This window comes from Galeopterus variegatus, unplaced genomic scaffold (genome assembly GCF_000696425.1).
Source record: "Galeopterus variegatus unplaced genomic scaffold, G_variegatus-3.0.2 Scaffold614, whole genome shotgun sequence".
Lineage (NCBI taxonomy): Eukaryota > Metazoa > Chordata > Mammalia > Dermoptera > Cynocephalidae > Galeopterus > Galeopterus variegatus.
In genome coordinates, this window is record NW_007726725.1 from 443,003 (window position 1) to 459,369 (window position 16,367).

At 57.5% G+C, this 16,367-nt stretch overlaps 1 protein-coding gene across 2 annotated transcripts; it reads right to left on the reverse strand.

Moving 5' to 3' along the window:
• Window positions 1–12,017: 12,017 nt before the first annotated feature.
• On the reverse strand, window positions 12,018–16,293 carry HRH3 (histamine receptor H3). 2 transcript variants are annotated; one of them, XM_008570564.1, is made up of 3 exons: window positions 16,237–16,293; window positions 15,040–15,206; window positions 12,018–14,028 (listed from the first exon to the last, which is right to left on the reverse strand). In XM_008570564.1, exon 3 carries the CDS (start codon window positions 13,978–13,980, stop codon window positions 13,093–13,095), a length of 888 nt encoding a protein of 295 aa, XP_008568786.1. In that variant the 5' UTR covers window positions 13,981–14,028; window positions 15,040–15,206; window positions 16,237–16,293; the 3' UTR covers window positions 12,018–13,092. The 2 variants fall into 2 exon arrangements, with proteins under 2 accessions (XP_008568786.1, XP_008568785.1); XM_008570563.1 differs by lacking the exon at window positions 16,237–16,293 and adding an exon at window positions 14,300–14,392 and having other exon boundaries at window positions 15,040–15,125.
• Window positions 16,294–16,367: the final 74 nt, after the last annotated feature.

Consider the following 16,367-nt stretch of genomic DNA (forward strand, 5'->3'; position numbering starts at 1 on the left):
TGTGTGACCGTGTTGCTGCTTCTGTCTTCTCCCCCCGAGGGCCCCCCACCCTTTGGCCTAGGACTCCCTTGGGTGGCAGAACGTTCGTGCCACCTGAAGCCCACCCAGTCTGCTCCCCAGTGCTTTGTGCACCTGTCATCTTTGCTGACCAATTTGTTGAGATTGGCTCATTTGTGCTGATTGGCACTAATTATGGGAAGGCCATGCTGATGGCTGATGTCATTGACTGCTGCTACACGTGTGCAGCCTCATGGCCAAACTCACGGGGCAGCTGGGCTGGGACCCAGGGCCACAGGTGCTGACCTGTGCTTTTCAGCACAGTTGCCCTCCATTCTAGCGGCTGGTGGCAAAGGTTTCCACGGAGGGGTTGGGCTGCCCAACCATATGACAGCCCTGCAGTGCAGAACTGCCTAAGTGCCAGCCTCTTAGCTGTGCTCTGCTGCACAAGGGGTCTCAGGGACAAGAGGTGTTTCCGCTTTCCCAGCAGCCATCTGCGAAAGGCAGTAAGGGCCAGCTCAAGTGCTGCTCTGTGCTGTTGGAGCCAGATGCCAGGCATTCGGGCTTCATGACTGAATGCACAGTGTCTGAGCCAGGACGCATGGTCTCTGGCTCAGCTTCAGTGTGCACAAGTGAGCTGTTAACTGAAGTGGCATGGGCCCTGCCTGTGTCCACATTGTTCCCAACAGGTGGCCACATCACGGGCAGGATACAGCAGGATATGGCCAGAGACATAGGAGGAATGTGGGGCTCCTTCCACTCAGCTCCGTTGGGAATTTGGAGAGCCCTTGCCCTGAGCCAGGCAGACATGAGGACTTCCCTTAGACTGTGGGAAGGAGCTCCAGCCTTCTTTCCGAGGTGGGATGGCAGTGAAGAGAGTCCTGTGCTTGCTGTTTAAGGCTGCAGCGCTATAGAAAGCGACCTCCTTTCTATCATGTGGTTTAAGTCTACATTCGAGTAATTGGTTGCATGCAGCCCACATTCATGCCCCGGCCTCTCATGGGCTGTAGGTGGGCCACAGGATGAGGGCAGGTAAATGATGTCTGGTGTTCTGACATGTCCCTGAGAGCCCTTAGGAATAAATTGGAGGGGACACAAACAGAGAGGGTGGTCAGAGAAGGGGAGCTTTGGCCCTTTGGAGAGAAAGAGCTGCCACAGAGTGAAATGAGCCACAGGGTCCCAGAGGAGCCACAGCTGCCAGCGAAGCGTGGCCCACTGAGTTTGGGCACGCCGCTCCTCAAGTAATAAGCCAGCGCCTGAGCTTTCAGGAGCAATTCAGTTTTGATCTAACATCAAATCTGCAACTAGAACAGAAGAGTCCTTTTACCCGGAGCTTTATTTTAATGTCTTATAATTTCAAAGGTCCTTGTGTTCTAGAAGCCAGAGATGGGTTTGCATCTATTTACTTCTCTTTCACAAAGGATTTTGTAGAGTCCAGCCAGGCCTGAGAGCGTTAATTATCCATGGTTTTCATCTTTGTGCTGGGCCTCCCCATGCGCTTGGGAGGAGGGAGTCACGGCACCTCCCCGGCTCTGGCCCCATCGTGGAACCCCCTGCCCAGCCTCCCCGAGGGTTGAAGGCCTCGGTCTGGGCCTGGCTCATCAGACTGCTAGGACTCACCAGCGGTGCTCTGCTGAATCCCATCTCCGTCTGGGGATTTGTGTGTCCCCAATTTTGCCTGAAACTTCCCTTACTACAAAAAGCCCTAAGACTTCTACCACACAGACAGCATTTGCCATCGTGTTTTAAAAGTTGATGGTTTTTCTCTCTAACGCTCTGTTCTCATTTAGGAAAGTAAAGCTAGACTTGGTTTCCCCATGGTTTCCTGGTTCGCATCTTTTATTTTAGAAGCAGAAAGTTTTTTTATTTTTATTTTTATTTTTATTTATTTATTTTTTTTCCTTTTTGTCTTTTTTTCGTGACTGGTAATGGGATCGCAACCCTCGGTGTCGTGCCCGTACTGCGACCGGCAACGGGATCGCAACCCTTAGTGTCGCGCCCGCACCGCACTCAACCAGTGAGCGGACCAGTCTCTATATGGGATCCAAACCCGCGCAGGAGCACCGCCGCGCTCCCAAGCGCCGCACTCTACCGAGTGCACCACCGGGCCGGCCCAGAAGCAGAAATTTTTGCCACAGTCTTATTTATTTTAATTGAGATATAATTCATGTACCATAAAATTCACCATTTTAAAGTGTGCAATCCAGTGGTTTTTAGTATATTTGTAAGATTGTACAGCTGTCACCACTAACTCCAGAATGTTTTCACCCCAAATAAAAACCCCATCCTCATGAGCAGTCACCCCCACTCACTTCCTACTAGCTGCAAGCAACCACTGGTCTGCTTTCTATCCCTGGATATTTGCTCTTCCAGACATTTCCCATAAGTGGAGGGGTACACCAACCACATGGCCATCTGAGCCAGTCTTTGGTAGCAAGTGCGTGAAGGCACCAACTCATTCCTGAGACAGTCATGGCTGCAGTACTGAATCAGAAAAAGTGCCAGCGGGTACAGGCCAGCCCCGTGCTCTCAGCACCCACGGGGTGCCAGGGTCACCTCCAGATGCTGGGTCTTTGTCTCTTCTCAGCTGTGCCCCCAGCAGCTTCAGGCAACCTGACCTAGAGAAGGTGCCTGATAATTATTTATGGACTGACCAAGTGCACAGTGGCTGATATTAGGTGCATTTGGGTTTCTTGTGGTTTGAAACTATTTTTTAAAGGCACGTGGTACTAAAAGACATACTGAGAAATAGCAGCCCCTGCGGCACATCTCCTCAGATCCCAGCTGTGTGCCATCCCCACCTCTTCTCGCTGTTTCTGCAAGAATTGGTCTCTGCTTCTAGAAACTATTCAACCATTGCTTCTGTTTGTCAATTGGGCATTGTCTGTGGACATCTCCCCATGGTGGGTAACGACTCAGCTTCCTCACAGCAGCCTCCAGCCCCCACAACAGGGTGATCTAGAATCTGTTAGGGTAGCATACTGTGCGTGGTAGAGCCAAAGCCTCATGGCTGGCTGTCTAGCCCCTTGTTTTCTTGCCCTGTGTTCCTTTGCCTGGTTTCCTCTGTACTCCTGGTATGTTTTCTGTCTTGCAACATCTGTCCCCTGCCAGCTGGTGACATCTGCCGGGCTCTCCAGCAGGCAGCCTCCCTTTGTTCCTGAAGGTTCCCTTGGTGTCCTCTGGCCCCCTGCCCTCACCTGGCTGCCCAGCGGGGTAGTGGGAGAGGCACCCTCCAGAGGACTCCTCCCCTGCCCTCAGGACCTTGTTCCACCCGCTGTGGGTGCTGCCCCGTCTCCTGCTTTCTTGGTTGGCTCCCTGCTGTTGATAGTCACCCCCAGTGGTTTCATCTGGGCACCTGCCTTGGGCTGTAACCTGGCTCCGCTGACCTTTTGGAAACAGGTCTAAAGATGGAAGGTCCAAGTTTCACAATGCAAAATTTCTCTAAATTCTCCAACTTTCAGCCTTGAGCACCATCCCTAGGCCTGGCGTTCTCTGTCCCAGGACTCCTCTTTCACTGCCCCGAAGCCAAATCTCCAGCCCTGCAGGGCTTCCCAGGGTGCAGGAGGGCATGCCCTCGGCCTGCCTCATGCCCGCCTGCCAGGTCGTCCAGAGCTTTGTGGAAGTCTCCCATCTATGCCTTGTCTCCCTCCTTTCTTTCATTTTAGTGGGCTGTAGGGGACCAGGGCGTGCAGCACGGGTCCCCCACCTGACACTCCTGCACTATCCATCCCCCTCCCCTGGCTCGTTGAGAACAGAGACCTCTTTTCACTGTGCCCAGTGCCTGGGACAGCGCTGGCACAGAGGAGGGAGGCATTCATTTCCAATAAATGTACACCCGTTGGGTACATGCTAATACACTTACTAATAGGGCGCACAGCCACAGGCTAGAGTGGGACACTGCTCAGCAGTGAGGAGGAGCGAGCTCCCATGCCACGGCACCCCGATTAGACAGCCGGCATCTGGGGGTTACGGGTTAGGATTCTGTTTCTACAGCATTCTTGGAGTGACAAATGACGGAGATGGAGAACAGGTTACCAGTGGTTAGAGGTTGGGGACTGGGTGGGTGGGAAGTGGCTATGGCCATAACAGTGCAGCACCTGGATCCTCAGACAGGCTGTGGTCTCGACATGCAAAAAACCTCATAGAACTTAGTGTTTAATGGGCAACAAGTTTCACTTTCAGAAGATGAGAAACTTCTAGAGATGGATGGTGGCAATGGTCATGCAGCAATGTGAATGTGCTTAAGGCCAGTGAATTGTGCACTTACAAATGGTTTAAATGGTGAGTTGTATGTTAAGTACTGTTTACCATGATCTTAAAAATTGCATAGAACTAAACACATGCACACACAGGTGAGATGGGAATCTGAATGTGGCTGTGGAGCATGCCATGTCAGTGTCCCGCCATTGTCTTGTAGGATACTTCTGCCCACTGTTCCCATTTGGGGCACACTGGGTGGAGAGCCCATGGGGTCTCTGTGCTCTTGTGTCTAACGGCATGTGAATCTACAGCACTCTCAAAAGAAAAAAACAAGACATAAGCAGGACTTCTCTCCGACAAGTCCCTGGAGGGACTGTCCCCAGCCTGGCACCCTTGCCAGCTGTTTCTTGAAAGGAGGTTAAATGAATACATAAGCAAGTCTTTTTGCAGCCTGCACAACCCTTGGCATTAAGCTCTGTGGCAAATGTCCCTCCTGGGAACAATCCACTGCTGTGGGTTTAGGAATCTGGGGACATCGCCATCAGCACCGCAGGGTGAAGGAGTACACGCAAGGAACATAGTGCAGGCTGGGCACTGCCTGCTGCTGATATGATTGTGTCCTTACTGCCAGGACCAGCCCCTGTGGTCAGCCCCCACACCAGGCCCGTAGGCCTACACTTCTGAAATGAGCCTGCTGGTGTTTGAGAAAGGCCGAGTGCAACAGAGAAGACCTCAGCCTGCCTTTCCTCAGTTGATGTGTCCAACCACCTAAACAGAGCATGGCCACGCAGGCAAAGGAGAGTCTGCATGGCCTTGTGACCCAGCGGCCCACTTGCCACTGACTTATGGGTTCATGGGAGACTGACCCCCATGGAGCTGAGGCGTGGGTGCTAGGGACAGGGCTGGAGACAAGAGAGGGCTGCCTGATGGTTTATTCTTTCTTGCAATCATCTGGTTCCTTAGGGGGGAAAAAATCTTTCTTGGCAAAAAATCAGTGGGTACCAGTGGGTTTGCGTTTTTCTTGAGAGCCAGTAAACTGCTCCACCTCCTGCCACGACCTCCAAGGTGCAGGACTGGCTGGGGTCCAGCTGGCCACTCAGCTCAGCTGCTGTACCCTTTACACTCTGCACTAGGGGGTAGGATATGGGCAGTGTCGGCACGCTGGGGGAGGGAGTGGAAGCATCCTCACCTGCTCAGTAGAGATGATGGGGCCCAACACACGGGGCACGGGGCACTTGCTTTCCTCCCTGGGGGTCTTACCCATGCTCAGTTCAGCCCAACCCAGGGTGGACCTCTTCTCTGGGCTCACAGGGGTCCTGGATTGTCACCTGGAATCCACGGCCAAGGGCAGAGGTGGCCTGGCCCCTCCTGTGTGGCAGGCAGGGCTGAGCCCCCGGGGTCCCAGCACGCTGCCCATGGCCAGGTCTGGGGACTAGGCCATAGGCAGCCACCCCCTCTGAACCCCACCCAACCTGCAGCCCTAATTCCTCTCTTCCTTTCCAAAGAGATTGATGGCTCCTTAAGCTGAGTCCCCTCTCCCTGCCCCTCTCTCCAAGTGTCCTTGTCGGCAGAGGGGCTTTGAGGAAAGGAGAGGAGAAGGGGCTGGGTTTTCCCAGATGGGCACAGGATGGGCAAATGCCAGCTACATTTGCATCTCAGATTCACAGCAAAGCATGCAGTACATGGACGCACACACACTAAAGTGCTGTTGTGAATCTGAAATCTGCTTGAACTGAGCGTCCTGTATTTTATCTGTTGACTCTAAGTGGAGGGATTAAGTGAGGAGGAGGCTTTGAAAACAAAGCCCTATTGGCATTAATTTTCCTTGTTGGTGCCCAGCTGGGAGGGAGGGCTAGAGGACTGGGACAGCTGGGGGCCAGAGTGCCCCAGGGTATGAGGGCCGCGGAGGGACCCCCTTCTTCACAGCCTCCAGGCCGTCTTCCAGCCTCTGAGGGAGAGGCCTGAGGGGTGGGGGCAGAAGCCAGGGCAGGGGGGAGGTATTGCCTCCAGGATGGCCTGGGGATGGTGCACACTTGCCCAGGTCCTCCACCCCAGCTCAGGCCTGCTCCCTTCACACCCCCAGCCCCCATGCCACCCGTCCTAGCCCTGGACCTGCCAGACTCATGCTCTGGCATCCAGCCTTTAGGCCAGGAAATGTCCCTCAGAAAGGCCCCGCACTGGACCTAAGGACAGGCTTGCAGCTGGTAAAGGCCAGGGGAAGCCCCAAGGTGGGGAGGGGTGGTTGAAAAACCTCCCCAGTAGCACATCCCCTAAGTAACGTCCTAACCCCAGTTGTGCCAGGACAGCCCAGGGCAGGCCCTGGCTGGCCCCTTCCAGCCAGCAGCCCTCCTGGTATATACTTTGGGCGGCCCCAGCAGCAGCCAGCCCCCTCCCTGAGATAGTGTTATCTGCCCATGTGACTGCCTCCCAAGCGACTCTGAGCCCTGCAGGAGTCTACCTGGGCACAGCCCAGGGCCAGCCTACAGGGATCATTGAGGAGTGTCTGGAGTCCATAGTTGATTAAAAGAAACATTTGAAGGGCCCAGTTCTGGTCCCAGGAAATATCCATGCGGCCCCCATAGGTTCCCATGGCCTGGTGGCCCCCACAGAGCCTCTGGCCTAGCAGGGGGGCTCAGTCCAGGAGCTCAGACCAAGGGGCTCTCACCTCTCCGCTGGACAAATCTGGATTCCTTGGTGAGGTCAGTGCCTGGCTCAGGGCCCAGCACATGGAAGGAACCCCCCCCAACCACCCGCCATCCCCTTGGTGTATCTTCCTGTCTGAAATGCCTGCATTAGAATTTAATCCATTTGGGGGCCGGCCCGGTGGCGCACTGCTACAGTGCGCCGCTTGGGAGCGCGGAGGCGCTCCCGCCGAGGGTTCGGATCCCACATCCAGACCGGTTCCCGCTCACTGGCTGAGCGAGGGGCGGGCGCAGCACCGAGGGTTGCGATCCCGTTGCCGGTCCCAGTTCGATACGGGCGCGACACTGAGGGTTGCGGTCCGTTGCCGGACATGAAAAAAGACAAAAAGGAAAAAAAAAAAAAAGAATTTAATCCATTTGGATTTAAAGATTGTCTTTTGCTGAAATGTAAATCTCCACCTCTTCCTGGCATAGTCAGTCTGTCACACTTGAGTATGAATTAACTGATCGGAGGAAACAGGACAAGGAACAGATAATTTCTGGGACAGAGCAGAAAATAAGCCAGGCAAGGCCCTCAGCTGACAGAGGAAGCCATGGGCCCTGAGGGGCAAATGACACAGGAGTGGGGGACAAGCAAATGGCTCACTGCCTGCCCGCCCTCCTGGCTTGTTGGGAGCTTGTGGTTCTGCCAGACTGGGAGACCAGCCCAGGATTCCCCATCCACCAGGTTGCCCCTACTCCAAGCCTCAGCTCTAAGCTAGGGTTTGCTGGACTCTAAAGATGGCCCTGCATGGACAGCAGAGGCAGGTAAAGATTGTCGAATTAGTCATGTTTGAATTTGGAAACTGACTTCGGAGTGGCGCAATTGCAGTTTCTAACCCAGTTCCTTCAGTGTTCACTCCCCTCATCTTCAGAAGCCATCTCCTTTTTCTCTCCTTTCTTTTTTTCTCTCTCTTTTGAGGGTATTTTTGTGCCCTTCCGGTTTTGGGTCACGTGGATTCCAGAGGGAGGCTTACCACCCTCTGGATACCATGCTGCTTTCCTCGGGGGGTTGTGGGGCACTGAGTACTATCTGGTACACTGCTTAGTCGATGAGGAATCTAAAGCCCAGGCAAACTGCCTGGTCGAGGCCCCCTGTGATGGCCTGTCTGTGAGAAGGATGTCACCTTTCTGCCCCTAGAGCCCAGTGTGTTTAAAGAATGCTTTCCTACCAACACCCATTACAAACAACTAATTATTATTTACTAAATAATTAGCTCACTTCCCTGTTTTTTATGATCAAAGACAGACCTCCCATGGGCAGGAGAGATCTGCTCTCTCCCTGAGACAGAGGGATGCCAGCCTGGAGCAAGTCTCTCTGGGCAGGATTTTTCCCACTACAATATCAGAAGCACATCTTGTACGAGCTTTTGGAAAGAAGGTGTGTTTGGTAGCTTGGGAAACACAAAGCTCCGGGGCTGGCTTTATGCAAGGCTGGACCCAGTGCTTAGACAATGGCATCGGGAAGGTGTCTCCTTCCAGCTCTCAGCACGGCTTTCCTCTGCACCAGATGGGTCTCTCCACAACACAGCCTTGGTGAGGACAGCCTGGGAGACTTTCAGGCCAACAACTGCAACTGGAGAGGAAAACCTCTTTCCCAGGGTTCCAGCCAAAGTCCCAGGATTGCTGCTCGCTGGCTGGGCAGGGGATGTGCACCACTTCAGACCCCTTGTGGTGATTCTGACTAGCCATGCCTGGGATGCACACGTATCTTGGAGCCAAGGGGTGGGGTCAGCTCTGCTGAGCCCACTGGAGTGAGGAAGAAGGAGCTTTCCAGAGAAAGTGCATCTCTTGAGCTGGTGCCCGGGATGTCAGGCTCAGGAGAAGAGAGAGGAAGTGGCCCTGAGAGCGGAGGGAGTTGGGGAAATGGTCAGAAGGAAACCAGCACCAACTCGGCCTCTCATTAGCTATGCAACATTGAGCAGGTCACAACCTCTCTGTGCCTATTTCCTCATCTGCAAAGTGGGAATAATAGCACCTGCCATGTTTGAGGACCAGATGAGTTTAGCTAAGAAAAGGATTCAGAACGGTGCCTGGAATATAGTAAATGTTCTTGTTGTTACGGTCTGAGTATATTCCACATGCCAGGCACCAGGGTGGTCATTCCTGGGCAGGTGCCCCTTAGCCTCGGCCCTGCCACTTCTTTGATCCTCCTACTGGGGAGGCTGGGGCAATCCCTGTCCCCCAGGCCTCAGTTTCCCCTCCAAGCACACATTCTGCCTGACCTGGGCAATTGGGCATTGGGACTTCAAGCTCCATGGCCCACTCTTCCCCCACATTCCTGACTCAGCACAGGCTTAATGCAGGCAGGGGTTGCATCTCCCAGCTCCCTGCATCCAGCACACTGGAGGACATAGAGTGGGCACTCCATAAGGGCTTTGTGTTGAGATCAAGAGAGCTGAGGTGTGGTTCTGAGGCTCATGGAATCCTTCCCACATACCCCACTTTGCTCTCCATTTTGGGGGCACCCATGCCTGTTACCATGCACAGAGGTGATGGAGGCCTGGGCCCTGTCCCCCAGAAAGGCACAGTCCTGCAGGAGGGGCCAGCTCACACCTGCCGTGCCTCTGGTGCCAGAACACAGTAGGTGCTCAAGGCAAACCCAATGAGTGGGAAGAGCCTAGGCTTTGGAGCCAGACTTGGCTTCACATCCTGGCTCCCCACTGACTGCTAAGTGGTAGGAGCTGCCCAGCCTCCCAACCCCAGTTCTCATGTCTGCAGAATGGAGAGCAAAAGCACCCCTTGGGGTGGCTGCAAGGACATAGGGTGCTCATCCTGGGCTTGGCGCCCAGAAGGAGCTCCAAAAATGTTGGTGGAAAGGTTCTTCACATTCCCCAAGCCCAGCCAGGAGTGCTGGGATGGGATGGGAGAACAGGGAGGTAGTGGCCAGACAGCCAAATGGCTCCCCACATCCCAGGACTCCAGATGCCTTGCCTGAGAGGCCCTGGCCATCCCTTGTCACAGTCCTGGCTCCCCAATAATTTGGCTTTTTGCAGAAAGATGGGCGTCGGCTTGCCTGCTGGGCACCTCAGAGCCAGCACCAGGGCAGCCAGGTGGCTGGATAGGTGTGGCCAGCACCAGCCCCCAAGGGACCCAGTCGGGAGGCCCTACTGGCCCTGGGCCCTGCTCTCGCGGGCTGCCCCTCAGCTTGGTTGCCACCCTGCCTCCTGCACCGGGAGGGCTGAAACCATCCATGTGCACCCAGGATAGCACCCTGGGCCCAGGCATGGCCACGTTCCTCAGCCGCTTATCGGTAGTGGTTTGTCTGCCTCCCAGCAGCCCAGGGCCCACATCTGTGTGGCTCCCACTGCAGCCTGGCACCCCCACAGTGCCTGGCACATAGTAGGTGCTCAGCAGATGCCCAGCAGGCAGCAGCCGGCCTGTGCCTCATCCCAGCACCTCCAATTCAAGGAGAAAGGCCCCTTGGCATGTTTGTTTGCTGTAGAACATAGCTCAATAGTCTTGGTGTCTTTTTTCTCTCCTCCTCCATCCCCGCACGGGAGCTCTGGGGAGTGACAGTTTCCAGAGATTGAAGGCAAAATTGTTTGAAAGCCTATGCTTTTATCCTCCAATTTGTAGCCATTTAGCAGGGCCTGGTGGAGGGGCAGCCAGGGCTCTGGCTGTGCTGTTGGTGTAGAAGCGCCCGTTGCTGTGGAGAACAGATTCTTTGTCCTTTTCCAGACAGCTCTGGGCCTCAGGGACAGATGCCCACCGAGGGGCCAGGCCGGGCTGTGCAGTGCTGGCCTGCAAGGGAGGATGCTGGGGGAGCCACGGGACCTCCCAGAGACAGGGCAGGGGTTGCTGAGCTGAAGGTGGCTTCTGCCATTACTGCCTCCAGCTCTGCTCAGGACAGGGCCCAGCCCCGAGTGGAAGGGCACACAGGCTGGGACAAGAATCATGAAGAAGGCCTAAGCATCCCCAGGCTTGCCTCTCTCTCTGGTCACTAAGGAGGGGCCTATATGCTTCTGCCTGAGAAGAGGGTCCTGCCTTAACCAGAGGGGCCCTTGGGCTACCGGGAGGCAGAATCAGAAGTCTGGAAGACTGAGAGAGCTGGAGGGGGCAGGGTCGAGCTTAGGACTCTGGGGGAGCTTTCTGGGAAGTTTGGAATGTAAAAGTGCAAGTGTGGCTTTGGGGAGTGAGAGAGGGTCACGATCCCCTTTTGCAGTGCTGGGACAGGAGTCTCTGCAAAGGGAGCCTTTGTGCACCTCCTGCTGGAGCTGGACCTCTTGAAGCCTGGCCGTGAGAACAGCCACACCGTGGGGGAAGTCAAGACAGGAGCAGGAGTGCTGCAAAGCAAGGACAGCCGCTCGCTTGCTCGAGGACTGAGGACCGGGAGAGCAGGCTGGGGAGAGAGGGCCCTCGAAGCTGGAGGCGGGGCTTCTAGGAGGAGCTGGCACCTGCCCACCAAGTTTGCATCTCACTAAAGCTGGGCTCCTCTGGTTTTCCACAAGGCCTCTGAGCACTGCAGGCTCACAAGACTCGGCGCAGCTCTGTCCATCCTCTCTTCCCTGTCCGCATCCCGCCTCCTTGGCCCCACCCCCAGGACTTTGCCCAGATGGCTCTTCTACCAAAAACACCCTCCCCTCCCCATACTCATCCCCTCCCAGCATGACTCCAGCTCAGCTCCCGCCCCCAGGCGCTGGGAGCCCCCTCTGGTTGTATGGCTCCTGTGCTGCCCCTTCCCCGGGCACTTCTCCCCCCATACACATGGGGCATGGCCGAGATCCTCCCTGGGCCCTGAGTCTTGATGGGCTGCAGCCCTGCCCCCCAGGCAGAAGATCATGGCTGTGAGGTGTCGTGGCTCCTGGCCAAGAAGGATGAACCCCCTGACCTGGGGAAGGAAGGCTGGATCAGGGTAGGGGCCATGGGACTGCATGCTCATGGCCCATTCCCAGCACCATGCCACCCTCCTGGACAGGTGTGCAGGGCATGTCTCCTCCCTGCAGCACCTTGAGGAGTGTGGGGGTCTAGTGGTGGGGACACTGCTGGGGCCCTGGTCCCTTATTAAGATTAAACCCTGCTGTGGCAGGCAGTCTTTTCTCCTTACTGCAGTCCCTGTGCCGCATGCCTGTCACTTGGTGGACTCTTGTCTCCCTGGGGGTCCTCTGATCCCTCCACAAAATCCCCAGGAATCAGCACCATTAAAAAAATACACTTTATTGTGACCTCACGGTTTGCAGGGGCAGCAAAGCAGGCACGCAGGCAGGTGGGCATGCAGAGCATCTGATGGGTGCACAGGACGTGGTGAAGCGGCCCCTCCCTGGGTGCTGGTTTCCTTCTGATGGCACCTGCAACCTCAGGACCCTCAGGGCATGCCAGGTCCCCTCCTGTCCAACAACCCCCAAGAAATTCTGGTTGAGCAGACAGAGCGGGAGGGGCAGGCTCTGGCCTGGCAGAGCAGGTGTTGTGGCTCCAGCCACTTACAGAACCCCCATCAGCCCAATGTCCCAAGCCCAGGGGCGGGGCAAGCAGAAGCAGCTGGCGAGCTCAGCCGGAAGCCGCAGCACAGGAGGAGGGCGTGGGAGCCCACACCTGCCAATCCAGCCCTGAGCTCCTTGGCAATCTTGTCTCTCTTGATTAAACATCCAAGGAACATCAAGTTCACAGACATGTTTTCTTCATTTTCCTGAAAATACCCCGAGTGGAAAAGCAGAGGACAGCTTTGAGGTTCCTAGGGCCACTTGACACTTTTGGGGGCAGAGAGAGTTGGAGGGAAGAGGGATAAAGGAGCTGGGCCTGGGCTTAAGCAAGAGACAGACAGCAACAGAGGCAGTGTCCCAGGCTTGTCCAGGGAGAGGGGAGGAGTGCAGGTGTGTGCAGGTGTGTGCAGGTGTGTCACATGCAGGAGCAGACTGCTGGTTGGAGGCCTGGTGCACACACCAAGTGTTTGCTTTAGGAAGAACGTCAACCAATACTTGTGTGAGGAGCAGATACCACCAGCCATCACACTGCCCGTGGAGGGTGGACAGCATGGCTGGGTGGAGCCAGGATGTGGGTGGCAGGACCAGCCACCCACACTCCAGTTCCACCAGCTAGTACTCCAGCTGCCTTCCCGCAGGGCAGATGGTCTAAGAGAGGTTGCCGTGGCATCTAGGGTGGGCCACAGAGGGCGTGGCTCACACCTGGGGGGCGAGCCAGGTGAGGGCAGCTTGGCCAGCTGCCCAGGAAACTGGGACTGGGATGGGTGGCAGTGGGAGGTCCCGGGGAGGCCGGCTCACTTCCAGCACTGCTCCAGGGAGTTATGGGGCTGGATCTTGAGCTTCTGGGGGCAGAGCAGCTTGGTGAAGGCTCGGCGGAAGCTGTAGTGGCACAGCGGGTAGAGGACAGGGTTGACGGCTGAGTTGGCCCAAAGAAGCCAGAAGGACGTCTCATACCAGTAGTCAGGGATGCAGTGCCCATGGCAGGCGGCCCGTATGATCATCAGGAGTGTGTAGGGGGCCCAGCAGAGCCCAAAGATGCTCACGATGACGGCCAGCGACTTGGCCACCTTCTTGTCCCGCGACAGCCGGAAGCGCTGGGTGAAGCTCTGGGACACCATCTTCATGCGCTTCTCCAGGGATGCTGAGGACGCTGACGGCTTGGAGCCCCGCTGGAGCGAGCGCGGCCCCTCGGCGCCCCTTGAGGAGCTGCCGGAGCTGGAGGTGGGTGAGGCCGGGGCATCTCTGCCCCTGCCACCCGCGAGGGACGCCTCCCCGGCATCGGCGCCCGGGGCCACCTGGCCCACTCCATACCTGTGCAGCGGCAGGGATTCCCCGCGCGCCCTCTGCCAGCAACCCCAGCAGCCGGAGGACGGCAGGGGCGGCGGGTCAGCGGCCTCGGGCGGGGCCTCGGGCAGGGGCTCCGGGTCAGCGGCCTCGCGGGCCCCATCCCGCCGCAGGCGCGTGCGCCTCTGGATGTTCAGATAGATGCTGAGGTTGAAGAAGGTGACACTGAGGAAGGGTGTGAAGAACTCGAGCGTGGAGGCCGTGATGAGGAAGTACCAGTTGTAGAAGAACTCGGCATAGCAGTGGCCCTCGGGGATGGAGCTGCCACCTGACAGGTGCTCCCAGCTGAGGATGGCCGGCCCGTACAGCAGGAAGGCCAGCACCCACACCAGCACCATCTTCCGCACCGCCCGCCGCGTGTCACCCTGCTGCGCCCGGTACGACACCTGTAGGGACGTGTTGGCTCAGGAGGGTGGGGGAGCTGCCTCTGGGCCTGCCCTTCTCCCCTTCCCCTCCGCCCACCCCCCCAGTCCTGCCCCTGCTGTGCCCCCTGGCTAGGTGGTGCCCTAGAGCCTCGGAATGTCCCCTAGATCAAGAATCCTAAATTTGTGCTGGACTGCCTGTTTGCCCCAGCTGTGAGCTCCCCAGGTGCCCTGTCATCTGTCCCTACATCCTCGGCACCAAACTCAGCATTGGCCACAAACAATGATTTCTCACATGATGTGTCTTGCTGAGGTCTGAGCCATCGTCCGAGGTTCATTGTGCTCACGGGGGCACTCCAGCCCTGCCCTTGTGCAGGCGCTTGCTGTCCTGTGAGCCAGAGGTGGAGGAACGAGGCCACATGCTGGCCCATTGCTGGGAGACTCCCACCCACCCACACGCAGTAACAAAGCGCTCTTGGTCCACATCAGAAGGTGAGAAGGTAAAGGAGCGACTTCTGCGGCAGCTCCCCATGCCTGTGTTCCCTGACACAGGATACCCAGGCAGGTCCAGGGTCCCCACTCATGGTGGCCACACACACAGAGGAAACCTCGTGGGTTTGAGAACAGCGGCCTGTCTTCCTGGGGCCCTGTATCTGCATGTGTGCACACTCTTGAACCCATGTGTGTGAGGGATACTGCCGGAGCCTTGGACCTCAGATTCTTTCAACCCCAGGGAATTTGGACCTGCCCGGGGTGAAGTCCAAAGTGACACCCCTTCCTCGGGAACATCTGATGCAAGTCCAGACTTTCTGCCTGTGTCTGTGCCAGGACCAGCCTTGCCAGCAGCTAATGGCCACTGAGTGGGCAGTTGGCCATAGAGTGCCTGTGTGTCAGGTGAGAGGCCAGCAGGGACAAAGGCCACCAGGCACCTGCCCCTGGTTCAGAAGTGGCCATCCCCTCCCTGGTGCCCCCCATGGCTATCTCTGATTCCCCCACCCTGGGAGGGTACCTCGGCACCCACACCCCGGGACTCACAGCTCGGGTGACCGACAGGAAGCGGTCGTAGCTGATGAGCACGATATTGAACACGGACGAGGTGCACAGTAGGTAGTCGACTACCAGCCACAGCTTGCAGAGGCCCCGGCCAAAGGTCCAGCGGCCGGTCAGCACATAGGGCACGTACAGAGGGATGCAGAAGGCACCTGTGTGAGAGGAAGGCCATGATGGGACCAGCTGGCCAGGGGTCAGGAGTCAGAACAACCACACTGGAGAGAGGCAGGACAAGGGAGGTCACATGGTGGCCACCTTCTGGGATCAGCATCATACTTGCCTCTCCACTTGCCCTGCTGCTGGCCTTCAACCCCCATGCCCCAGCCCCACTGGGACAGGAGGGAAGATCCAGTCATGGGGACCGCTGGGTACGACATGACCTGGAACCTGGAGTCAGGACTCCCTAGACTTCTGTCCGGCTTTCCGGACAGAAGCCCCCAAAAGGAGGAAGGGAGATAATTTCCTTCCTCTCCCCACAACCCCAGGCTGGACTCCAGACCCTGCCCTGGTGTTTGGATAGCTCTGCCTCCCTCATCGGCTTAGAAACCGAAAAAGCCTTGCTCCTGGTTAAAGGGCACTTGGAAGCAGCCACGCCAGCCGCTCCCACCGCCAAGCCCCCGCTTTGAGCGTCTGGAAGACGCACCTCGCAGCCCCAACAGGTGTCTGGCGCTCCAGCACGCCACGCGCCCCGCCCCCCAGCCGGCAGCAGAGCACGGACACGTGAGAGCGCGCTCCTCCAAGCTGCTCCCCCAGTCTTCGCCTTCCCCACAGCCCCCTCCCCCAGCACAGCTCTAAAAATCCCCCTTCCACGTCCCCTCCCCCAGACCTTCCCCGGCGCCCTCTGCGCGCGTCCTGAGTCCACCGCAGCCTTTGTTTGGCTACGGCGCAGGAGCTCGCGCTGCACCCGCGGTCGCTGCGCCTTGCGCCTCGCAGAGCGCCAGCCCTCTGGGCCCCTTCCCCGGGATGATCCCTCCCCAGCCCCTGTCCGGCGACCCGTGAGGCAGGGAACTTCGCCCGCGCCCACTGCCCCACCGGTCCCAGACGCCCCCTCCCCAGGCCCGGCCCCTGGCTGAGCGTGTGCCTGCGGGAGCCACCCCAGGTCCCTGCTCCAGTCCCCGAGGCCCGGTCGGGCTGGGCGCCCCTGGGCTCCAGCGGCGGGCGGGGGCTGGGGGCTTTACCCACGAGGAAGTCGGAGATGGCGAGATTGAGCAGAAAGAAGTTGTTCTGGGTGCGGAGGCTCGAGTCGGCCACGAAGGCGAGCATGACCAGCGCGTTGCCCAGCACCGTGGCCACGATGAGCAGCGCCATGAGCG